The 24,878-nt window shown below is 40.7% G+C and overlaps 2 protein-coding genes across 6 annotated transcripts in view; one reads left to right on the top strand and one right to left on the bottom strand.

Moving 5' to 3' along the window:
- Positions 1-19,308, top strand: part of LOC139620659 (cyclin-dependent kinase 17-like) — a 40,252-nt gene extending 20,944 nt beyond the window's left edge. For 3 of the 5 annotated variants that reach the window (XM_071476415.1, XM_071476414.1, XM_071476416.1), the window contains 14 exons: positions 1,123-1,256; positions 4,695-4,820; positions 9,398-9,454; positions 9,563-9,677; positions 9,909-10,003; positions 10,121-10,183; positions 10,338-10,461; positions 11,383-11,503; positions 11,895-11,992; positions 12,112-12,217; positions 12,460-12,502; positions 12,615-12,705; positions 12,786-12,863; positions 16,092-19,308. In XM_071476415.1, coding sequence (XP_071332516.1) covers positions 1,123-1,256; positions 4,695-4,820; positions 9,398-9,454; positions 9,563-9,677; positions 9,909-10,003; positions 10,121-10,183; positions 10,338-10,461; positions 11,383-11,503; positions 11,895-11,992; positions 12,112-12,217; positions 12,460-12,502; positions 12,615-12,705; positions 12,786-12,863; positions 16,092-16,129 — 1,289 coding nt within the window. In that variant the 3' untranslated portion in view covers positions 16,130-19,308. Of the gene's footprint in view, positions 1-1,122; positions 1,257-4,694; positions 4,821-9,397; positions 9,455-9,562; positions 9,678-9,908; positions 10,004-10,120; positions 10,184-10,337; positions 10,462-11,382; positions 11,504-11,894; positions 11,993-12,111; positions 12,218-12,459; positions 12,503-12,614; positions 12,706-12,785; positions 12,864-14,476; positions 15,097-16,091 lie in introns of all 5 variants that reach the window. The other 2 variants (XR_011690856.1, XR_011690857.1) reach the window with 1 other exon arrangement.
- On the bottom strand, positions 18,893-23,565 carry parapinopsina (parapinopsin a). The gene is made up of 5 exons (XM_071476419.1): positions 23,226-23,565; positions 21,136-21,226; positions 20,804-21,041; positions 20,466-20,708; positions 18,893-20,348 (listed from the first exon to the last, which is right to left on the bottom strand). The coding sequence occupies exons 1-5, from the start codon at positions 23,554-23,556 to the stop codon at positions 20,208-20,210; spliced, it is 1,044 nt and encodes a 347-aa protein (XP_071332520.1). The 5' UTR covers positions 23,557-23,565; the 3' UTR covers positions 18,893-20,207.
- Positions 23,566-24,878: the final 1,313 nt, after the last annotated feature.

Raw genomic sequence — 24,878 nt, 5'->3', positions numbered from 1 at the left:
AGCTGTGCTGAAAAGATTGTTTGCTTTATTTTGTTGAGTCCATAATTCATCTTATCCACTTTAGGCCAGAATCTGTAGATCAGCCTGCATTTCTCAAATCCTAATCTTGACTACATGAAAGAGACACATAAATGACCTAGAATCAGCCTGAGGTGGTGTCGCCCTGCTTTGCAGCTGACAGACAGTGCACTATAATAAATAGCTTTACCTATCTGGCCCGCAGTCGTTCAAGCCTATGGCTGAGGTGTCACAGTCACTCAAGGGACTTATTTTTCTTTCTACTTCATCACTTCTCACCAAAGCCATCCTCCCCTGATCTCCTAATCTTCCCTCTATCTCCTTCCCCTGTGCTGATGGTGGCTGTTTGAAGTATAAACAGCAGATGATGGTAAAGTAAGATGTTACTAGCGTAAAGGAGTGAGTTCTGACATGTGTCAAGTTCCTACCCCAAACACAACACAAATGTGCGTGCACGCACACACACACGCTGACCACTCACACATACTGTATGTGCTGCACATGACCCAGACTTGAGAGCTATCAGGCATGATACAGCGGAGAAACCCTTCCCCCACATTTACTCACACACCACTGAAGGAGGCAGTCCTGTCTGCAGCACCGTGACTCATTAATCAGATGGATTCTGGGGGGGGGGTGTTGGGGGTGTTGGGGGAGGTGGGGGAGGTGGGGGAGGTGGGGGGTGGCAGGCAGAGACAGGAAAGCTCCCATTGCATGAAGGGTAATATTAATCTCAGACCTCCTCATCTTACCAATGGTATTACTCGCCTAACACCCCTGCATGGCTGGTGGTACAATCCATCATCTGGGGATTGGGACCCTACTATCGTTTTCACAGAGGGGTGAATGAAATTGTAAGAAAGACAAAAGGTTGTATCCTCTGATGGAGAGTGCAATGGAGAAGGAGAATAGACTAAATGAGCGTTAATGTCATTAAAAAAAACAAAACAGCAGTCCAAAAGATCTGAGATGATTGAAATGAATACAAATGAATGAAAAATATTCAGCTCACATATGGTTTCTCCGTCAGTAGAATGCTACAGACTAAAATTCCTGTCAGTAATAGTCTGCTTGTGTATGTTTGTGTCTGTGTGTGTTTTATAGGAATTGTCCATGAGAATGTGAAGATGGGTTCCGATGGAGAGAGTGACCAGGCATCTGGGACGTCTTCTGATGAGGTCCAGAGTCCAGTCAGGGTCCGGATGAGGAACAACCACCATCGGCGCATTTCTAATGAGGTACGGCAAGCCAGGATACACCTGCTACACACACACACACACACACACACCAGGCCTACTGCACTCACACATCTATCCAGAGGAGAGCACACCTGGACACAACATTATTCACTGGGATTCAACAGTGATGTCACAAATTACACCTGGGCTCTGTCTGAAAGCATTCACTCTTTCACTATTGACTACACATTATATGTATGCTATATAGAGCACCATACAGTCTGTCAGATGTACTGGTAAATTGGATAGGCCTATATACTGGCTTTGGCTTACTTCAGATATATATGTTTGCCAATTAACAACAAGAAATTGCAGTAACTAAGTACCAAACTGGGTTTGAGGCAGTTTAGAAACAGTGCTGTCTTCATGGTTTGTCCACCAGAAAGTTTATTTTATTCTTTTTGTTTTTTAATGTTGTGTTTTTGTTTAAAAAAATCATGATATCAGGATTGGCCTCATAGATCCACTGTCAGGATTTTATTAGGATAATATTGTCTTATAAACAATGGTGAAAAAGCTAATTCAGACACTAGACAGGTCATTCCTTTTATCTGGAAACCATCGAAATTTCAGTTTTCTCCTTGTTTGAGCAAGTGGTAGTTGCCTCACAGTAAGTGACCATTTGTTCTTCTTTTGGTTGTGGGATTACATCATTGCAATAATTAGGGTTAGTTATTCTCAGCAGACATAGCTAAAAAATTGTGAACCCAATGTATAATGTAGTGGACCACTGTATGTACTGCTGAGAATGATTTGGGGTTTTCGTGACCATATTTAACATACATTAAGTTGTGTGTCTGTGTTAGTGCATGTGTCCTATCTGTGGACAGGTTTAGTTGCCATTTGTTGCTTTATTTTGCCACATCCCTGAGTAGGTGCTCATGTCTCAGTCACACTGTGTGTGCGTATGTGTGTGCCTGTTGAAAGGAGTTGCAGAGTGATGAGCGCAGCAGTATTACGGGAAATGCCTCTGGACACACAGGCTGCTGCCTCTGACTGCTGTTAACAGTGGAAGGGACTAATTTAGACCCTGTTTACCACAGAGAGAGAAAGAAGAGAGGGAGGGGGCAGTGAAGGACAGGAAAATACTGGGGTGAGAGAGTAATTATGGAAGTAGGAATAATTATTGGTTTGACAAAGACAGGGGGGAAGCAGAGGAACAGAGCCCAGGAGGTGATAAGAGAGAAGAGGGAGAATGAGAGATGGAGGACAAAATGATGGTGGAGAACAGAAAAACAATGTTTCTCCTCAGCCACCCCCCTCTGTTCACCCCTTCCCCCCTTCTGCCTTTCTCCCCTCAGGAATCTGTCCATTCCTCTCTCCTCCGCTCAGGCTTTCCCCTCCTCCTCCTCCTCTTTTTTTCCTCCTCCTCCTCTTCTGAGCATGTGGATGGCACTCTACCCCAGTGCCACCCTCTCTCTTTCTCCTCTCTCTCTCTCTCTCTCTCTCTCTCTCTCCCTCTCTCTCTCTCTGTCAGTGTGTGTGCAGTCATGTGGTAGGTCAGAGACATGCATCGTTGAAAGAGCGTGTGTGTGAATGTATAGAAAGACACGTTTAAGGAGGACAATGAGGGAGCTACTAGAGCTGTTCTGCATTGTGAGTATGGGGGCACGTGTGTGTTTATATGTGGGTCTTTAGTCAGCCTATACCCATGAATAACAGGGCATGAGCGTCAGTGTCTTTGTAAAATTGTGTCCAGTGTCCTTTTGAAAAGGAGCATGGGGAGGGCACATGTGAAGATCTATTGTTTTGGCTTTATGAATTGTATGAAAGATAAATATACATTTGTGAAAAAGTTCTGAGTTTTGTGGTAGCAATATGCTTTAGTGTGTTGTTTTTTCATACGTTCTTGTGTTTTACTCTTTTATGAATCAGATGTTCAGTGGAGCTCAAAAATGTGGAAATTACTCAAAGTCTGTTGGTCTTGCCAGTGCATGTGTTGCATGGCTTATTTTTCATAATGTGCATATGCAGTTTGCAGAGCATTGCCTGACGTTTTCAGTGTTTGAAAACGTGGTGTGTGTCACCGTCCTTTGGGGTGACTGCTTGTATGTAATACTGCATGTTATGTTATGTTAGCCAGTGAGCTCAGATAAAACCATTACAGGCATAAAATCCCTCTGCCTTTCATCTTCAGGCACACACACTACTCTGTGCTCCCACTAAGGATCACATGTAAACACACACATCAATTCACACACTCACATTGAGGACACATACCATGGGGCTGCTGGGACTGGGCCAACCACCGCTGCCATGGAAACAACGTGTGATTGGCACCTTGCCAGTGAACATGTCCTACATGGGTAGCATATAGTAGTGATGCATTGTGGTGAAAGTGATGTCACACAAATTGCATTTCAGTGAGGGATGGGAAGTGAGAGTTATTCCAGCTGATGTGGAGTAGTTTTGTCAGAGGTATTCACTTAACACATGCTCCGTGGTAAAATTCAGTCAAAAACAAAAATACCACAGTGACCCAAGTACAAGGTTTTGTGAAATTCTCAAATTAAGGCATAAAAATTGGGTCATCATAGGCAAGAGACCCACTCAATGTTTTTCCCACAATTTCTCACTGAAATTCTAATCTTCACAAGTGAATGGTACGCTCAAGAAGTCAGCTACTTTAGGCAGAAGACATATTTAATAACAAAAAGATGGATTCCAGATGTGCTCCAGATGAGTTTGTGAGCTTGGGAACAGAGGTGTGCCAACCCTCTCACTCTGCCAACAATTTATTCTGAAAATTAGTTTGAAACTTTCCAGCAACTTGTTTGGAAAGGGTCCCATCATGTGGTCGCCTTGTATTTGGCCTTTCATTCAGACTTACTAGTTGTAACTGTCATTCACATTGTCATTCATTCACAAGAGCAGATGGCACCAGTAAACCAAAGGTTTGTATTTGACTGGAGCTGCTGTCACTGGACAAACTCTTTGCCAGGGGAGACGTCTGGTGAAACCTAATTTCTGTGTCTCAAAAGAAGAAGAAGTAACCAAGGCTTGAGAGAGAACTTTGGAGCTTGATCATGATCAGTCAAATCAGAGTCATCAAAGACACTGTCAAATGGCTAATGAGTTAATGATCATCATTTTAATGTTGAGATTGTTTGAGATGTGAAGTCATGTTAGTCATCTTTACTCAACTTTATTTAACTCAATTTAGAAATGTTATTATTTTATTATTTTTTATTATCACAGCTAAAAGTACAAGATTATTGCAGCTAACATTAAAAGATGCCAAATATCCTTTATTGTTATACTGCTTTGATTGATTTAGGATATGTCATCTTATGTTTGGGCCTTTATGCTATACATTTGAATTGCTATGCTGCTGTCATATGATTACAGGTTACAATTTGAGAAGGCAGTCAGCATGGGGTTGATGTATTACAACACTTATGAACCTTTCTTTCTTCCTTTTGAATTCCTCTCTTTCAGGACATAAACAAACGTTTGTCTCTCCCAGCTGATATCAGGCTACCGGAGGGCTACTTGGAGAAGTTTGCCATGAACAGCCCGCCCTTTGACAAACCCATGAGCCGCAGGCTACGACGCGCTTCACTGGTCAGTACTCAGTGTGTGTCTGTCTGTGTGTGTATTTGCATCCGTGTATATGTGTGCAAAGCAGCTGCGACTAGCTTAAGTAAGCTGCTGTGGTGGTTTCTTAGTGCCTGCTTAGCATCTGTATGTGTTTGTACCACAGGGTGTGTGCTTTTCTTTTGATGCTGCTCTGTTTTGAAACAAAAGTAATATGAACGTTCAGGGCCACTGTGCACTGTTAACATGGTTGACTGAGGCCATTATATCCTGACACACACACATACTGCAAACACAAAACATAGACTCACTGTAAAGACATAGTGAGTTATGCTATAGAGCTAACAATAGCTCAGCAGGGGGATGAATGATAAACTCTGTATTATGTATCCAGGCCAAGAGTATTATGAGTATGAAACTGGGGATGGGAGAGAGAGGAGGTGTAGCTGATGGGTAGTAATAGGAAGATATTCATGAATATGCAGCATGCCCCTTTACACCCCTTTGTATTGCTGCTGAAGTACTCCTGCTCTTTCCCTTGGTTTTATTTTGGTCACACTTTATTCCACATTATTCTTTTGTTTCTGCCATCACTCAAATTTTCAAGTTTCCCTTCATACACAGCTGAATAAAGCGAGAGTGCACCACTCCCTGTTTCATTCTTTTCTTTCCATCTCACATACCTGCTTTTTTTCAAATTAAATTCAGTCTGCTTTATTGATACATTTTACTTAAAACGTGAGTATTGATATATAGCCTGGATGTTCTATGGGAAAGCATAACGGACTCGCTCTCCATCAACCATTTTTGCTGCAATTATTGAACAGGGCCAGTGCCCTGCCTCCGGCTCTCGGCTTGAAGCGATTTAATGACGCAGCTTTTCTGCAGGAGTCTCACAGAGATGAAAGGAAAGGTTTGCGGGGAAGAGGAGAGGTTTATGGTGTAATGGTGAATCGGAAGAAAAGGATAGTCTATGGAAATGTTTGTGTCTCAGCATAGTAAATGACTGGCAGACATTTTCTTACATTGTTAACTTGTGTGTGGTTGTGTATCTTTAGGGTTGTTGTATGTACGTGATGCAGTAGATCAATCAATAATTCAGCAGCAGTGTCAGACTCATCTGCTGCAGCTCCTCTCCTGACTAGGATTACACACCGGGACACCTTGAACCGAACCAGAGAGCAAGGAAGAGAGAGGGAAAGACGCAGAGAGGGATGATAAGAGGATATTATGGGAACAAATGACAGGGAGACATGATTTAAAAAGTGATAAGTGAGATGTTGAAAAAAAGGAAAAAACAAATATATGGAGTGAAGTTTAAGAAAAGACGAATTGCTGCTGCATTGGAAGATGGAACCCATCTGTGCTGGGCTGCAGAGCTTATGTAGCAGTGTTCAATACAGCTAGATTTTCTTTGCTAGAGTAGAGTTTAAGCTTAAAAATGATGTAATGTATCTGCGTGCTTGACATTTGTTACCGCAACGTAGAACATATCCACTGTGCCGTAACAGATCCTCACATCTGAAACCGTGTATTTTGATCTTTGAATCGCTTCCAATGTAATATAAGTGAAGTTATCAGTTTTCCCTCATGGCTGTTGTCCATTGATAGTCAATTATTCACAGCAGTCCAATGAGATTCAGTCTTCCATTGTGCTGAGGAAAGAGATGTTATTTTATCTCAGACCACAACACTTAATGGTGTTATACAACGCTCAACGCTTAGTTTTATAACTGTAAAACTAATGCACAGTTAGGCAAGAGACTAGTTTATGTGCCCCTCTCCACTTATTAATATTTTGCTGCTCACTATATATTATGCTGTTGTTAACTGATACAAAGTAAAAATTCATGACTGAGCTCAGTCCTCGGTCCATTCCTTTTGGGTCAAAGCCTGTCTGTTGTTATTGGAAGGTTTACATGAAAAAGGTGACACAGAACAAGATGTTTATTGGTTGATTGATTGAGGTCCTGAGGACTGGCTACATCATGCTAATGAAAGAGCTTTTCTTTCCTCCCACCTCTCATTTCCTGCCACCTCTTTTCTTAGCAGAAGGCTGTCATTTTCCCTCTCCCACTCAGTACTGTGAATCCATCCTCTTTCTCCCCTTCAACATAGAGAAACTGTAAAAATGAAATGTGGTTGAGGGAATGGACTTTCTTCTCCATACACATTCAGTCCTCTCTACAGACAGCTTTCTCTTCTTCTTACTTCTGCTGTCACTCCGTATATCGTGTATGTCTCCTCCATTCCTGTATAGGTCTGCAACAGTGCACATTTGGTTTTATGTTGCTTTAATTTTGCTGCTAAAACTTGGTCTGACCTAGTTCTGCTGAGTAAGCTCACTGGAGCGTTGGGAATGAAATGAACCCGTTGCCATCGAAAGCATACGGAGGGAGACACACACACACACACACACACACACACACACACACACGCACATACAGAAAGGATTGTAAGGTACATAGACAGAGAGTGCAGTTGCACACTGTTAGCAAAGAATGGGCTGGAGGTAAAGCACTGGGCATGTCTTTGTTGAACAGATTTTTTAAAAAGCCGAGAGGCCACAGATTTATTTACTACAGGGGAGGTGGTATGTGTGTTTTGCATGTTTTTGAATGTTTGTGTGTTTGCGTCACTGTGTGTCTGTGTTTTTCTCACGAGACTGACTCCCCTGCCAAAAGAGCAACACAGCTCAGCAATAGCTCCTGACAGCCCCTGTCACAAATGCAGAGATGGGAGCAGCATGTTTTGTGTGTGTGTGTGTGTGTGTGTGTGTGTGTGTGTGTGTGTGTGTGTGTGTGTGTGTGTGCGTGCGTGCGTGTGTGTGTGTGTGTGTCCAGGGTGAGTGTGTTTACATTTGAGCATAGGCTGTATGTCTCATCACAAATATTCTCTTGCCCTCAAGCACACACAATCAAATACACACAATACATCCCCCAGCACATACTATGTGTACAAGCTTACACACATGCAGACACATCTCCACACTTTTTATTGATGGTTTTGTCTTAATTTTTTTTTTTCATTACCAGATACACATACAAAACCAGATATTTGTTCCATTACATGGATAAGATTATGTCTGTTAATTATGTAAATTGCACACACACACTTGTTTCAGTGTGTAAGTGTGTCTTCATGTGTCCAAGCTTGTCGAGATGTTGGCTTTAAGGCATGCCTTTAAAGAGATCACATGCTTCATCAGCTAACTTGGTCACTGGAGACCCTCCCCCTCATACACACATATAGCCAAGCATTGGCCTGGCACTCATGTCAGCATCATGGTGGGACAGGCCAGCACAAGATTGAGAGAGATGGGTAGGTTCAGAGAGATGACCGCAGATAAAACGTGGCTGAAATGACCCTGACAGAGATAGACAAATAAGAGAGGAAAAATGACGGTGAGAGGAAGAAACACTGACAGGCCTGTGGGTATCACAGCTTGACATAGCTACATCCATCCATAATTCATGACCTGGAAACCCAGCGACCACATACATTATGCAGCTAAACCTTTATTAACTGAGTACACGATTAATTCAGAATTTTTTACCATGCACACAGATTTGAAATATGCTTGTTGGATATACACAGAAATGTTTAGAAATTACATGTATTCCACATTAAGTTGTCTGGAGTGGCAGAACTCACGGCATACTCAGTTAAACTGTTATACTGACTTCCTGTGGCCAAAGAATATATGTGCAACTGACAATGACGTCATTGTGTAGCGTTAAAGAGACACGAGGAGTTGGTACTTTGGAACAATTGTTCAGATGTTTACATTAGGACAATAAACACCTTTCCTCTACTCACTGACACACACCTGTGCATATATGTCTGTGTGTGCATGTGATGCAGCATAATGATGCAGCATATGTGGTGATTGACTTACCTAGACCCTGCAATGCCCATGTCAGAGATGCATAGAAATAATGTTTGTGCAATGTCTTTTATTTACTAAATGTAATGCACCTGCATCTATGCAGGGCTGTCTCAGGAAATATGATGTCCAGCACACCTGTCTTGAAAAGCAACCACATATTTAAAATGATCAAATAACTGTAAAAATGGTACAAGAGGAGCCTTAGGAAAGTTTTCACTATCCAATCACCTCATGCCATTTAAAAATGGCTGTGTACTATATGCACTGTTCATGGTGCTGAACTGTGTCAGCAAGTATTTTACGCAGATGTTTCTGCAGAGATAATTTCATGATAATGAAAGTGTTGATAATTTCTAACACAGATAATGTATAAAATGTAGCATAAGTGTAGCAGAGATGCTTAGTAACACACTGTAAATGTTTGAGAAATCAAGCTAATGCACACTTTTAGCACACAGACAGACACGCACACAGAATGACAAGGCCTGGTGACTCAGACCTCTGCAGTTGTAGGCCGGATGTCAGCAGCAGTGGGACTGAAATCTGGACTAACAGTCTTGAGCCAGAGGATTTGATTCTAGAGATAGCTGTGTTGCAGTGGCCAAGCCTGGCCTAAAGTCAGGCTGTATTCAAAATAAATGGGCACTAGCTCAGTGAAAGTGCACATTGATAACACTTATAACTTCCTCAACTGTTTTCTCTCTGTTTTCTCCAGTCTGAAATTGGCTTTGGGAAACTTGAGACCTACATCAAACTGGACAAACTCGGAGAGGTAAGCTCAATGAAAAAAAAAAAATCAGTGAAACACTAAGCACATACATACTCCTCAAATACTCGTCTTTATTTCACAAATGCATTCACATGCTTTCTGTCTCTGCAGGGGACCTATGCTACAGTGTTCAAGGGTCGGAGCAAGTTAACAGACAATTTAGTGGCTCTGAAAGAGATCCGACTGGAGCACGAGGAGGGTGCGCCTTGCACGGCTATCCGAGAAGGTACTAAACTGCTGTTAAGTTTAAATCATGTGGTTTGAAAGTAAACATCTGACACGTCAACACAGAACCATACTGTCAGGGATTGTGTAAGGTTTTTCACAATGTTGCTGGGACCTACCGTCGCTGCAAATCTGTAGTGCCTTGTAGGTCCCTGAACTATGAGATGTTTGAATCCTTCTCACAGGTTGTCTTTGCTTGACTGACAGTGTCTGATGTGTCTCCCTCTTCTAGTGTCTCTTCTGAAAGACTTGAAGCACGCCAATATTGTCACTCTCCACGACATTATCCACACTGACAAGTGCCTCACACTCGTGTTTGAGTACTTGGTGAGTGTCTGCACTGTGCATATTTATGGTGTGTGTTTTTAAAGGACATATTAATGCAAATCTACATACTTTATCAGCATCTTTCTTTCTTTTCTTCCTTCCTTCCCTCCTCACCAGGAAAAAGACTTGAAGCAGTACATGGATGACTGTGGGAGCATCATGAGTGTTCACAATGTCAAGGTAATTTAAAGTAATACAAATCTCAGTGTGTTGTAATAATGCCAAACATCTCTGCCCCAGGAATAAATGACTTGGTTATTTAACTAATGTTTAATGGATTAGTGTAATATTAAGCTTGTAACAATAAGTCATACTAATCTCCTCTCCTCTGCAGATCTTTCTGTTCCAGTTGTTACGAGGTCTGGCGTACTGCCACAGAAGGAAGGTGCTCCACAGAGACCTTAAACCCCAGAACCTGCTCATCAATGAAAAAGGAGAGCTCAAACTGGCAGACTTTGGTATAGCAACACTTATACTAGTATCACTAAATCATATAAAGGTAGTGAAGGCATAGGCACCAATTTATGTTTCTGCGATGGGTGTCCCACCCCCATGCCCAATACATACCTTCTGCAAAAACCACAGCCTACATAAGTTATTGCTTTATGGGTGTGGAAAAGTCAAATTCATGCATTTCAGCACCAAACGAAATGAACATTGACGACCGACACACATTCAAACACAGAGAGACTGGAGATGAAAGGTTTAACAATAGACAACATGCATGTGCTGTGTCAGGTATAGTGTAGTTAGTGCTGGATTGGATCAATTGGAGGGGTGCTCTGTGATTGGTGGTTACAGTTAGGGTTAGGGCCCTAACAGCGAAACAACCACAGTGGTCAAATCAATGTAAACCTGGCCCTGACTGCACGCTCCTGCACGTGGGTGCTTGGCATTCTCTGGGCCTGAGCACTAACAATTTTGGCACCAATGAACACAAGTGAAAATGGTGATTTTGTCATGACTTTGACATTTACCTGATTTAAAAAATCTTCTGCCTTTTATCTGTTCATTTTTTTTATAAACATATATTGTGTGAGTTTGAAAGTTCCAGTAGCAACCCTTAGAGACCATACTGCTGGACTAGTGACTAACTACCCATCACTCCCTTCTGCCCATGTCTGTTATGCATACTGTAGTGTTAGTGTTGTCTTGCTGTGCCAATTACTAATTAATTCTATAGTATATTCAAACTGAAACAGGAATCTGGATGAAGAATTCATCTGTAAATATAATGTACCGCCACATTTAAAACAATGTCAGAAAAGTTCAAAAGGGAAATAACAAAGTTTGTCAAGCACGATTGCAACTCAAAGTGAAGTTTCATTCATAAGGCAATATTTGTGTTATTAAGTGTCCCTTATTTTGTTTGAATTCAGGTTTGGCACGAGCCAAGTCTGTCCCTACAAAGACCTACTCGAATGAAGTCGTGACATTATGGTACAGACCACCAGATGTGCTTCTAGGCTCCACTGAGTACTCTACACCAATTGACATGTGGTGAGCAAACACACATCTACAGGAAGTACACACAGTTTTGACGCTAGCCTTGTTCGTCAGTCTTTTTGTTATTTTGTTTGTATCCGAAGTGCTTCTGTGAAGTCCCCAAGTTTCACCCAAATCCACACATTTTCTTTCACCATTGTCGCAGTCAGCATATTGCAGTTCACAGTTAACATGCAAAGATTCAACAGTGGGTTTTTAGGATAGTTGGGGATGCTACTGGGACCCATAACATAATTCATTTTTGAGGTACTTTGTAAATTTAATGTAAATTTTATTTCTGGACTTCAACATCAACATCATCTACTGAACTGACCACACTTCAACATGCTTATATAGTTCAATTTTAGGTCATGTACCATTGCACTGTTTCTGTCCCTGTGTCCAGGGGGGTGGGCTGTATCTTTTATGAAATGATCACAGGCAGACCTCTCTTCCCTGGATCGACTGTGGAGGATGAGCTTCACCTCATATTCCGCATCCTTGGTAAGGCAACACCAGTGAATGTGAATAAGCATTTCCTTGTGTAACATGCATGCTTTTATGTGTGTGTGTGTCTGTGTGTGTACGGCCTGAATAAATCGAATGATCTTTCTCTTTAACAGGTACTCCTACAGAAGAGACTTGGCCAGGTATCACCACCAGTGAAGAGTTCAAGACATACAATTTCCCCCGATACAACGCAGAACCCCTTGTCAACCATGCACCCAGGTGTGTAGGTTTGGGTGTATGAACACAGTTATGGGTCCATATGTGTGTATACATTAAGTGACTGTGATATATTCGATGTAATAAGATAAGATGCTGGATTGATTTTCAGGAAATCAATCGGGAACTATAGTCAAGCATTTCCGCCTGTGTTGAAATGGCAGGAACACTACACTTCTCTATACAGCTTATGTCAGCACTTCACTTCCTCCCCATCACTTTCTCCTTTGCTTTCTGTCACACAGAATAGACAACGATGGTCATGACTTGCTCTCAATGCTTCTACAGGTAAAGAACATTGCTGTATATAGATAATGATTTTAAGATGCATACCTAAAGCACCAGATAAAAAGCTAACAATCCTGTCTCTACACCCCTTTTTGTCTGTCTGTGTCTCTAGTTTGAGGCTAAGAAGCGCGTATCAGCTGAGGATGCTCTCAGACACTCATATTTTAGAAGTCTCGGAGAGCAGGTTCAAACATTAGCTGACAGTGAGTACATACAATCTGACTTGTTGGACACTGACACTGGTCATACACACTGTCTCACCAACGCTCTGTTGTTATTTTAGCTGCATCCATCTTCTCCGTAAAAGGCATTCAGCTCCAGAGAGATCCAGGAAAGAGATCCTCAGTCTACCCGGAGTCAAGTAAGTCCTCCAATACAAAAAATGAAAAAAATTGAGGGGAAAAAGCAAGGAATGGGGAATTCCCAGTGGGAACACGATAGAGAATAGGTCCTGCTCCTCTTCCTTTTCTCTTGTTTTTTCTCTCTGTCTTTGCTTTATGTCGTCCGTCATGCCCCTGTGTGGTCATACATGTCACACAGTTCTCCAGTCTATCACCAGGTTCATGATTCCACTACATACAGATTCTCAACTCTGAATATTTACAACAGCTACTGCCATACACTTTAAAGTGATAATGAACCTTGATGACATAATTTTATGACCACTGTTGTATTTAAGTCCAAATATTGTTGCCTCTGTATATATTAATTCTGTGCTCTGTAAAGAGGGAACAGGATATGCTATTTTTAGCCATGCTAGTAGCCTGGCTCTAGTGAAGGCAGTCAGTCAGTCCACCACTTTGGTCTAGACTGAAATATGAATTACCATTTAATTTTGCACAGGTATTCATAGCTGCTCAGACATAGAATCCCCTGACTTTTCTTCTAGCACCTTCATGATGATATTTTTGGCTTTCAGTCGATTATCTTGACAACTAGCTGACGAAGTACTGTAAAATTTGGGGCAGACTTTCATGTCCCAGTTGTGATAACTTTGGTGATCCCGTATCTTTTCATCTAGTGCCATCTTCAGGTCAAACTTATAATTTGTCTAATTCTTTGTCTTGTGATCATATACCTGCAACGTTAATGATATTCCCATCATCCTCAGCTGTACTTGATAAGTGTAATTAGTGTTCATAAGGCGATTCTAACATGCTAAATGTTAGAATCGCTAACATGGTCTAACATGGTAAATATTATACCTGCTAGACATCAGCATTTAACTTAAAGCACCACTGTGCCTCACAGACCCTCTAGCATGGCTATAGACTCTAGTCTTGTTTTAATAGCAACCTAGTGTACCTGGCTGTCATTGAGTTACGCCCTCAAAAAGGCAGTGAGTGAATACATTTTTCACAAGGACACAGATTTATCCTGCCTACCCCGTAGACCATAGGAAGAACTAATATATATTTGGACAGACACAGTAATGAACAGCAAGCTATACAAGTAAAGGTTTTACCCAAAGTCATATTTAAAAATACATGCTATAATTACTGTGTAATAATTTACATATAAATGTAACAATCCAATGTTTAAAGATGGTGCTTTACTAAAGACTTCAAGCTATAGAGAGAAACCCTATCACAGATAAACAAGTGAAGCAGTACAGCCAGACATTGAGTTAGCATCCAGTTACAATGTGGCTAAGGGTTTTCCCTATGTCTGAAACACTATTCATTAACTGTGCATGACTGATGTGCCTTTTTGACATTTTCTTAGATTTACTTTAGTGTTTCTGTGTTTATCACAGTCTCAGTCTGTGTGTGTCTCTTTCTTTCTGCTTCCACTGCCTCTCTGTCCTATTCTGATGAACTGTCCGTTCTCTTTCTTGGTACCCACGCTCTTCCTCTTTCGCAATGTTCATCTTTTCCTTAATCCTTTCTATCTCCCTTGTGTGCCCTACTCCAACTTCTCCATAACACCTCAATATTCCCAACCTCCCCACCCTCCCCCCTAAACCCTAAAAAGCGATGGCCCATAAGCTAGGCTCTGCACCCTCGCAGTACTTCCAGAGAGAAGCAGCCAATCCCAGGGCTCAGAGTCACAATCTCTCCTCCACTTCCACTGGCTGAGTGGCCCCTACCGTTCTGGTAAATACGGTCTCTTTCATTCTGTCTGTCCTCTGTTGAGTTTCCCCTCTCCTTTTTTTCTATTGGGCTGTTACCTGGCCTCTTTTCTTCTGTCCATCTGCACTGTGTCTTTGTTGCTGAATTGGACTAAATGCTGTTGCATTTCTCTTTCCTCCTTGCATTCCCTGAACCAAAACAACATATTATTTCACACCTTGTAAGGCTCATGCCCTTTTCTTTCTTGTCAATTCCTCTTCCTCTCCCGATTCTTGCTCCTACCAGTCTTCCCTCACATTTCAAGGCCTACACCCACAGGCATCATCTCAGCTTTCACTGACCTAATCCTATTTTTCTCAGAGTGAGTCACTCCCAGTGTTTTATTTCAGGGATGAAAGGGGAAACAATATATATTCATAAAGGAAAAGAATGTGATCCAAGAATGGAGAGTCATTTGATTCTTTTCATTTGCAGTCCTGTTTAGGTTTCTGCAGCGAGAGATGTAGCCCTTTTGTTAAGTCTGTAAGTGGGGGTTTGGTTTAGTGTGTGCTTGCTTGGTTGTGTGTTATAAATGCACCTTATCAGCATGGATAAGTAAGTTTGTTTTTTGCCAGTGTGTTACAGTTACTGGTAAGTATAATTTAGCTTCAGGTAGATTGCACACACAGTATTACAGGTTATTGAACTTTATTATGCAAATGTTTTTCTGGATCTGATGATAGTGATAATGCTACAGGTGCACTATACAGTCAAAAGTAGCTATCCATTCTCATGGACACAATATCTCAGTAATGCCTTGATGGAACTTCTTCAAATTTGGCACAAACGTTGACTTGTACTCAACGATGAACTGATTAGATTTTGGTGGCTAAGGGTCAAAGGTCAAGGTCATGGTGACCTCACAAAACATGGTAATGGCCTTTTGAACATAATATCTCTTTAACACCTTGAGGGAATTTCTTCATATTTGGTACAAACATTCACTTGGACTCAAGGACAAATTGATTTAGATTTTTGGTGGTCAACGGTCAAAGGTCAAGGTCTGTGTGACCACACAAAACACTTTTTAGCCATTACTCAAGACTTAGCAATTATGACAAAATTTCACACAAATGGTTAATATTTTAAATGACTCTGGATAAACAGGGATGTAATCTGAAACTACTCTGAGTTGCATACAACCGCAATGTGGTAATCCTAGTTTTTGTAGAATGTAAACTTTCCCAAGAAATTCCCCAAATTCACAGCCAAAATCCAGATCACAGTTTTCTGACCAAATGATTAATTAATATGTTGCTTGATTAACCAATAATGAAAATAACTGTTAGATTCCGCTCTATGTGATCCAGTGCTCTTGGCCCTATAGTGTACATTTTGTGTTGCTGGCATGGAGTGAAATTTGTGTGTGTGTCCAAATCAAATCCAAACCTTTTTTCACATCTCTCTCTCTCTCTCTCTCTCGCTCTCGCTCTCTCTCTCTCTCTCTCTCTCTCTCTCTCTCTCTTTCTCTCTCTCAGCCCAGGGGAAGAGCAGGAGGCAGAGTGTGTTGTTTTAGTGCTGGCGGGGGCGCTGAGGTGAGGAGGACAGTGACACGAGGAGCTGTCCTGTCAGACATACATTCACTGACCCTGCCACACAGAAACTGAAGGAGCGACACACACCCTGCCATATAAACAAATGCACACACATTAAAGAAGAAAACACACACACAAACACACGCACACATAGCAAAATGAAAACAAAACCACACAGAATTAAGGCTGAAGAATTCATACTTGACTAAAAAATAAAGACTCAGTTAAACCTTAAAGACAGAAAAAATAAAAATGAGAGAAGTATGTGTGATGCTGGAAGAAAAGTGGGAGAGTACAACATTCTCCTTACTGCTGCTACCGCTGCTGTCCAGAAGAGGGCAGCGTTTAGGATGTGGGCTGACTCGGGATTTTGAACAGAACTTGCTGCATCAGTGAGCTGTGGGGAAGAAGGAATGAAGGTGGACGTGATTCAAAGGCAAAGAAAGAGAGAGAAACCCTGTCGCTCTCTTTTGTGATTTTTGTTTTTGTTTTGGACTGTTGTTGTACATAAAGAGACTCAGCTGTAGAACTCTGCTTTTTCATAACACGCCTCAGCCTGAATCCAAACTCTGAATTTTGCACCTCAGCCCTAGACCCTCGCCTAACCTCTTGGCCCTTTATTACATGATCTTTAAAGGACCAGTGTATAGGATTTAGTGGCATCTAGTGGTGAGGTTGCAGATTGCAACCAACTGAATACCCCTCCCATCATTCCCCCCTTTCCAAGCATGTAGGAAAACCTACATTGGCCTTCAGGTAGTGTAACTACACCAAAGGCTCTCTGCAGAGCAAGTGTTTGGTTTGTCTGTTCTGGCCTACTGTAGAAACATGGAAGAGGAACCCACCATGTGGAATATTATATTGCATTTCTGCCAGTAAATTCCCCTAAATCTTACGCAGTGGTCCTTTAAATACAACACACACACACACACACACACACACACACACACGCACACATACAATCTCTCTCTCTCTCTTTCTTTCTCTCATTCTGTATCTTTCTTCTTAAATACACAAACATATATACACACACACACACACACTTGAAAGTTCACTTGAAGGTTAAGAGTGTGTTGATCATTGGAGTTTACAGAGATAAACTTTAGCACCTTATTGTCCAGTCGAGGTCAGGGTGGTTGTCATTACGTTACCTCATCAGTCACTCAAGCAGAGTAGGATGTAAAGTACACACTAGATATTAAAGTGAAGAAGACCAAAAAAAATAAAAATAAACAACTTGCTAACGATAGGAAAATAGACAGATGTATTGGACACCACTACACTACAATTAAAAGCACTCTGCAACTCACAGACCAGTAGTATTCAATAATGACTTAATTTGTCACACACATGCTGTAAAGAACACTACGCTGCAAGACGCTCCTGTTTGAGTACACGAGAAGGACAACATTAAAGGACAGAGAGGTAAAGGAAGTGTACAAATCCTCACCTGCTTATTCTTAGACACCCCCTTCCTCTTTTGCCTTCACTCAGAAGTTGTCTTGATTTGTTGTGTGGTGTATAGGTGTTGATGTTGATAATCTCTTTGCACCTGATTTTACCTCTTTAGATAATGACTAGACAATTCAACAACCCCACCTTCTCCTGCCCAACTCCATGTGCATTTATTTTTACTTTTTTTTTTTTTTTTTTTTTTTAATCTGTATATATGATCGTACTTTTTACTTGTCAGAAGCAATGATAATTCCAGGATGCTGTTCTCAGTCTTTACTGTGTTCCCACTGGAACAGTTGGCAACTGCCTGGGAACGTGTTGCACATTCCTTGAGCTCAGGACTTATTGCTAGTGTCGTTTGGTGAATGCTGTGAGGTACAGCTGGTCTTGTATGTCTCCCCCAGTAGAGCAGAGTATGTTGAACATGGCCCGAAACCCTTTGCAAACTGTATGTGAAGAAGAAGAATCATTTCCTAGCATCAACCTGTCTTCTGTCTTATTCATTCTCTGTTAGTTTGACCATAATGTTGCTGTTCAGACACTACCTTACTCATGTCTTTACCCGTGATCTCTTCAAGCATGTTTCTGTACTAAACTCACAGAGTTTTCAGTTGGTATGTGATAGCTGCTGCTGGAAAAGGAGTACCTCCGTTTGGTTTAAGTTAAGCATGGGACATGATCGTATTACGTAAATCTTTTCCACATCAAACACTACATTAACCTGTGATGGCTCCTCTGTGAGTCTGGAGGCTGTACCTTAAATAAAGATGAAGACAATGACAATACACTATTCAGTGACAATGTGATGTGCTGCCAGCATTGGGACCAGATAGTTTGTATGACAAATCTGACTCAACCTCAAGGTATATAGTACAGTAAAAACAGTTATGTGGCCTGTCTAACCGGGCACTAAAGGCTCTGAGTATTAAGCAGGACTCAAAGCACTCAGACACACTGTTATTGTTACAGGCTGCCAGAAACAACAGGAACAAAGTCCGTTCTCCAAGTAACAGGTGTTAAAGCACACAACAGTTTGACACACCAATCAGCTGACATGTCAACATGTACTGTATCTATGAGATGGCTAGAGGGTGTAGATTACAGTCTCCTGCTCCCCAGGCACTGACCTTGGGTCACTTCAGTAGCCTTTTTTCTTGAAATGGATTCAGAAAAGGTGAAGTGATCCCACGTCTGTGCCTGTCAGAAGGACTACTTATTTACCCAGAGTGTGACGGTATGTAGCATGTACATAGATGATCCCTCACTCTGTATATACAAAAGTGTACAGGTTTGATACAGCCATTAACATTCTGGCTTTTTTTTTTTTTTTTTTTGCTTTTCTTTAATGAAAGTCATAGCAATATTTCTGTAATCAATAAAAAGCCAAGGTAATAGGATGAGTATGATTGCATTTGTGTTTATTTAGAGAGGGGAAATGACTGTGAATGATCAAACTGTGAGACTGATGACAGGTTTATTTTTTTGCTCTTTAACATGCTGGATCCAAAAGGCTGGAGTGAAGTATCACGTTGCAAAGGAGTATAACACACTGATAATTTTGATTTTTATCAATGAAAGCCATAAAGATCATATAAAGGTGACAAAGGCCTGATTGTGTGTGATGGGTTTGTACCATGCTTGAGCACAGACCTTAAAAAGCAAAGGGGATGTGTACACCTAATAAAAAATAAAAATCATGTAAGTACTTTTTTTTTCTTGTCATAAATCCTTTGAAAATATATTGCCATGAAGTGTGCCAGATTATAACATTAACCACATATACAGTACTATGTATGCCTGTTCAATGTTACAGGGCTTCGGCAGTTTGTTGCAAATGCTTATTAAAATTTCTTGACCTATTTTGCTCCTCAACTTTGGGATGTATATGTATCAATACAGAAAAATATTTACTGCAAAAAGAACATTTTAAGATCTGTCGAATTTGATATTTGACTCAAGGTTGAATTTAGAAAATTCATCTGCAATTACAGATTCAATTTGGGCTCTGCTCTATGTAAGCCTCTTAACCCAAGTAATCCAGCCACTGACTAAAATTCCTAAGGAAATAGAGACATTTTAAAGTGTCCATAAATAGAATGAACATGTTGATGCATATAATTAATTTTAGCAAAGCATAAGTGGTAAATGAGTTTGTAATTAACATGACAAAGAGGTTGTTGTATAAATGTGCTCTTGTCTAAAATCTTGAATCTTGACAACCCATGAATTTGACACATCTACCACAATCCTTAAAGTGAGATCAAAAAGAAGAATTCATCATCCACAATATCCACGACGAAGAACAAGACAAAGGGGTTTAATGTACAAACCGTAAAGCTGTGACAACTTCAGAGAGATGAGTATGCGTACGTAGGGAGTCTCGTGATGATGGTTTCCTTCTTCCTTTTCACAGCTGCTTCAGTATTTTTTTTGTTGTAAACCAGTCTTTGTAGTATCCCATCATTCATGGTATCCTTATCAGTCCTGTACATGTAGATCTAAGGTTAATCTTTCCTTGCAGTCCAGTGCAGAGGGAGCGGTTAATGGTTCAAAGTAGTTCAGATAGTGTGGTGCTGCCTCAGGAGTGAGACCATGAGCACACTTCTATTCTTTTAAAGATTGTTTAGGTGAGACTTTTTGACCCTTGTTGAGAGTGACAACAGTCGTCTCACCCTCAGACATTTGTGGGTCTGAGGCCCAGGGGTTCCATCCACACAGGACGGTAGGAACGGCGTATCCTCGGAACTGGAAACACACACATACAGCACACATGGTTAATACATGAAAATGAGTGTATAATTACATATGCCTGAATTGCTTTTCTTTCTTTGTATGTGTGAAATTTGCATGTGCAAGGACTACCTGTCTGTTCATGAAAACATATATGATGGGGTTGTAGAGAGTGCTGCTTTTAGCCAAATAAACAGGTATGGTAGCGATAACAGGGTCAATGTATAGACTGGAGTCTATGATGACAGCTAAGGCCATGGCAGCATATGGCAGCCAGGTGACTAGGAAGGCCAACACCATCACCACTACCATACGTGCCACCTGCGCCTCCACACGATTTGTGCTGCCAGCCTCAGATACCTGCAGCTTGGTGACCTAGGACATCAAGATACAAGCAAAAGACTTAATTATGATATCAGTACAATCAACAAGAATATACTTCATGTCCAGCCTATATGTCCATTGCTCACCTGACGAAGGGTCCACAAGAGTCGTGAGTAGGACACCATGATGATGGAGAAGGGCACAGCAAAACAAAAACAAAAGAATATGATGATGTAGGACATGTTCCCAACATCCCGGCTGTACCAGTTAGGGGCACATGAAGTCTTTACCCCCTCCAGCTCATAACTTCCCCAACCGAACAAAGGCGGAGTGTTCCACACAAACGACCACACCCAGGATAGCACCACTCCAGCAACTGCATGCCTGAGGACAACAGAGATGGTGTGATTCATGGTGGAGGAACAATAAAGCTTTCATAAGTTCTGTGTGAGAACAGTGAGATCCCTATGGTTAATACCTAGTCTGGAAGAGGACAGCACCCATGGGATAACACACCACTATGTAGCGTTCAACAGAAATAACTCCTATTGTACACAGACTCGCTATACCTGGAAGAAAAGACAGAAGTTAAGATTAAATCCATTTTTGTTAAAACATCCTCCCAATGTGATTTGCACTACTTGCTTTATTGGTGGAAAGTAACAAAGCACATTTACTCAAGTACTATACTAAGTACAATATTATTCTGGTATTTCCATTTATGCCATTTTAATACTTCTACTCCCCCTAAATTTTGGTGGGAAATATTCTACTTTTACTTCACCACATTTGCCTCAAAACAGTAAATGGTAGTTGCTTTACATAATATGATTTTCAGATGGATTTCCTGAAATTACTGTTTGAGATCTAGACTAGAATTGCCACCTCTACCAAACAGTCAATTTGCAGTTTACATCCATGTGTGTCCGGCCTCACATATTATATGTGAATAATTTGAAGGAATTTAGTAAAGGTTAAATTGAGTTAAATCCATTTAAGTTTAGGTAAATGTTTAAAATTAATCAAAGAAGATAATTAAATTAAATTAAATTAAATTAAATTAAATTAAATTAAATTAAATTAAATTAAATTAAATTAAATAAGTATATATTAAATGCTCTTAATTTAATTACATTGTGTCAAATTAATTGAATTGAATTAAATTAATGTAGTCAGTTAAATTAAATTTAGTTAAATTAATTTAACAAAATAAATTCAATTGAGTCAAATCAATGCTCTATATTAAATATATAAATGCAATCATATTAAAACAATTATAATGACTAAATTAAATTAAATTTACATTATGCATTCATTTACTGAAATCAATGAAACGAATGAATCGAAAATAATTGAATTATATTAAATGTGCTCAAATAAATTAAATTCATTAAATTAAATTAATTTAATTTAATTTAATTTAAACTACTCAAATTGCATTTGTTTGATTAAATGTAATCAAATTATTTTGTGTGAAACTAACTAAATAAAATATATAAAACCTATGTTGTATGTAACACTTGGCCATTAGGAGAGTTAATTAATTAAAACTTTATATTAAATCAATCTAATGTGATGAATTTATTGGGGAATTGAACTCAGTTGGTTAAAATACGTTGAGTGAAACTATTCAATTGAATTAAATGTACTCACTTACGTTGAATGAAATTAATTCGATTAAATTATGTTGAGTTAAATTGAGTTAAACTATCACTTCAAACCGGGGTAAGCAGTAATTTTTTTGGCATCAGTGGGAAAAAACCATAGCTGTAGGCTCATAACCGTAGCCAAGGGCTTATGCTGTGTTGCATGTGTGTATGAAGCACATGCATGTGCCCATGACGGGGGCGCTGCAGGAGGGAGGCTGTATTTTCAAATCCTGGTGGGTCTTTACTTTTCTTTTCTTTTTTCTTTTTGCTAAATTTCTGCCTACACCAGATTTAAACTGAATTAAAATGAATGACACTCATTAAATGAGATAATAAAATTGTATTAAATGTATTGAATTTATTAGGGACAGGGAAGACACAGGAAACGTAAGGAAAAAGAGTTGGGGCATGACATGCAGATTCGACCAGCTGGGGGTCGAATCAGAGTCTCGGGGCCCAGGGTATTTATGGCCATGTGGTATGCCCCATAACCACTTGGCCAAAAACATAATGCCTCTGGCCACGGCTGTCGTGAGTGCGGAGGCATAAAAAAAAGCCGTGGGACCCTTTTGTAGATCATCGAAGCAAGCTACTGAGCTGTATATAAATTAGTTAAAACTAGCTCCACCTTGACCAACTACAAAATGCTATGTTCATCATTGCATAAGTATTAGCAAACCAATACTGTTGACATAATGCTTAATCACTCACTGGGGCTGTTTTGCTGTAAAATGAGCACTTTTACTTCAAGTGCTCTACTTAAAGTGCACTTTGTTGATACTTAGGCACCAGACACTGAACTTGTGAATGCGGGACCTTTAACCTTCTTCACCACTGTGCAAATTGAATCATATCAAGGTGTAAGTAAAACTTTAACATGCTATAACTACTATAGCAGACTAGCCTTAAATTGGCTCACCAAAAAAGGATACAGCAAAACCCTCTATCACACAGCCCACACGTCCCAGGCTGAAGTATCCCATGGCACTGGTTACAGTGGTGGGCAGACCTCCAAACACAGCGCAGCCCAGGTCACATATGGCCAGGTTCACCAGGGCGTAGCTGAGGGGCTGCCTTAGCTGTCTGTGTCTCACTGTCACCACGATCACCAGGACATTGAGGATGATCCCCGCTACAGAAAACACACCCATGATAATGGCCAGTACTGTGTAGCCAGTCTGTGAGAGGAGCTCTGTGTTGACTGAGCCGTGAGATGATGAGGAGTTTCCTTGGAGGGCAACAGTCTCCATTTTGCTCCGTGTAGATTAAGATTAATAGCAGAGTCGATGACACAGCGATGCCACAAACTGCTCCCTGGTAAGAAAATTGTGTCAGGGGTCCATCAACAGTTCAGAACAAATCCAACTCAAGTTCAAAATGTCCACAGGTCAAAACAACAGCTTCAAAAAATATAACACAACAAAAGTGATAATAGGCAGGTGCCTCTCTAGAGATGCTCCATGCTGGCTCTTCTGGTGCAGCTCAAAAGAAGAGATGAAGATGGAGCTCTCTTAATAAGCCCAGTAAGAGGAGAGCGGCTCTAGATCATGACATTTAATTCTTGAAAACCAAATCCGAAGATCCGGATTGTGAGGACAATAATTCTGCCTAATCCTACCTCTATCCCGTAACGCTGCACTTTCCATGATTGCTCAGTTTGCAGCTGCCTTTGAGTAATGAGTCAGGGATTCATTAGCAGAACTAACACAGTGACACCGTCAACTTTAACCCAAATGACACTCCTGAATGACAAACTGATGAAATCAATCAGAAAAATGACGCTTTTCAAATCTTTGTCACATCATTGCACGATCCACCTTTTCCTCCAAAGCTATTACAGGATGGAATAAGCAGCCCGTCAATCTGATAACCTGCACGGACTTTCACATTTTCTCTTGTGAAGCTAAAACATGGATTTTAAGTACTCTGTCAGCATGAATTAGATCATCATTCTGATTACCTGTTTTTTATAACCGTGGATACATGTATGTCCTATTTTGATATGAATATTTTGGCCTGTGCTTTTACATATGAAGTGCATTATTGTGTGATTGTGTGTGTGTGTGTGTGTGTCTATGTATGTCTGTGTGGTTATGAATAGGATGTTGGCCTATTTGTAGTTGTGATGTTGGGTTTTGCTCTGTGATTTACCTTTGCCCTCACCTGCCCAGGGACCGCAGATGGAAATGAGCTAGTAGCTGAATCTAGTTCATGCATATCTCTTTTTTTTGTGATTAATGTATTTTGTTCATTGTCCCTGATATAAATAAACTTAAAAAAAACAAAAACATGGACGGATTATAGAACAGGCCTATGGGGTCCAGCCTCTGGGGCCTAAGGGTCAGTGGGGACCCCTGAAAACAAAAATGAGCACAAAGTGATGGAAAAGACTACAAATAGATTACAAAGAGCCAAAATGACCACAAGGAGATTCTTCCGGGGGGGGGGGGGGGGTCTTCTTTGGCTCCTGGGGACCAATTTCAATCTTTCCATTTAACTGTCTCCACAGCTCGGAAAATAGACGCGGGTCAGTCCCCCTCCCGGTCACAGGGGGGCGGTAAAGGCGCAGGTC

This window comes from Trachinotus anak, unplaced genomic scaffold (assembly GCF_046630095.1).
Source record: "Trachinotus anak isolate AG129_WGS33_773 ecotype Australia unplaced genomic scaffold, CSIRO_AGI_Tana_v1 ptg000004l, whole genome shotgun sequence".
NCBI lineage: Eukaryota > Metazoa > Chordata > Actinopteri > Carangiformes > Carangidae > Trachinotus > Trachinotus anak.
Note: the sequence above shows the minus strand (reverse complement) of the source record. Positions and strands in the feature narration are given on the sequence as shown.

What these genes read in the sequence shown, in the direction of transcription:
- parapinopsina (XM_071476419.1), bottom strand. Translation starts at nt 23,556, where the DNA reads ATGGAGACTGTTGCCCTCCAAGGAAACTCCTCATCATCTCACGGCTCA. An exon ending in GCTGTCCTCTTCCAGACTAG is followed by an intron (nt 21,042 to 21,135) that starts GTATTAACCATA and finishes TGTTGTCCTCAG; the next exon opens with GCATGCAGTTGCTGGAGTGG. An exon ending in TCTTGTGGACCCTTCGTCAG is followed by an intron (nt 20,709 to 20,803) that starts GTGAGCAATGGA and finishes TTGATGTCCTAG; the next exon opens with GTCACCAAGCTGCAGGTATC.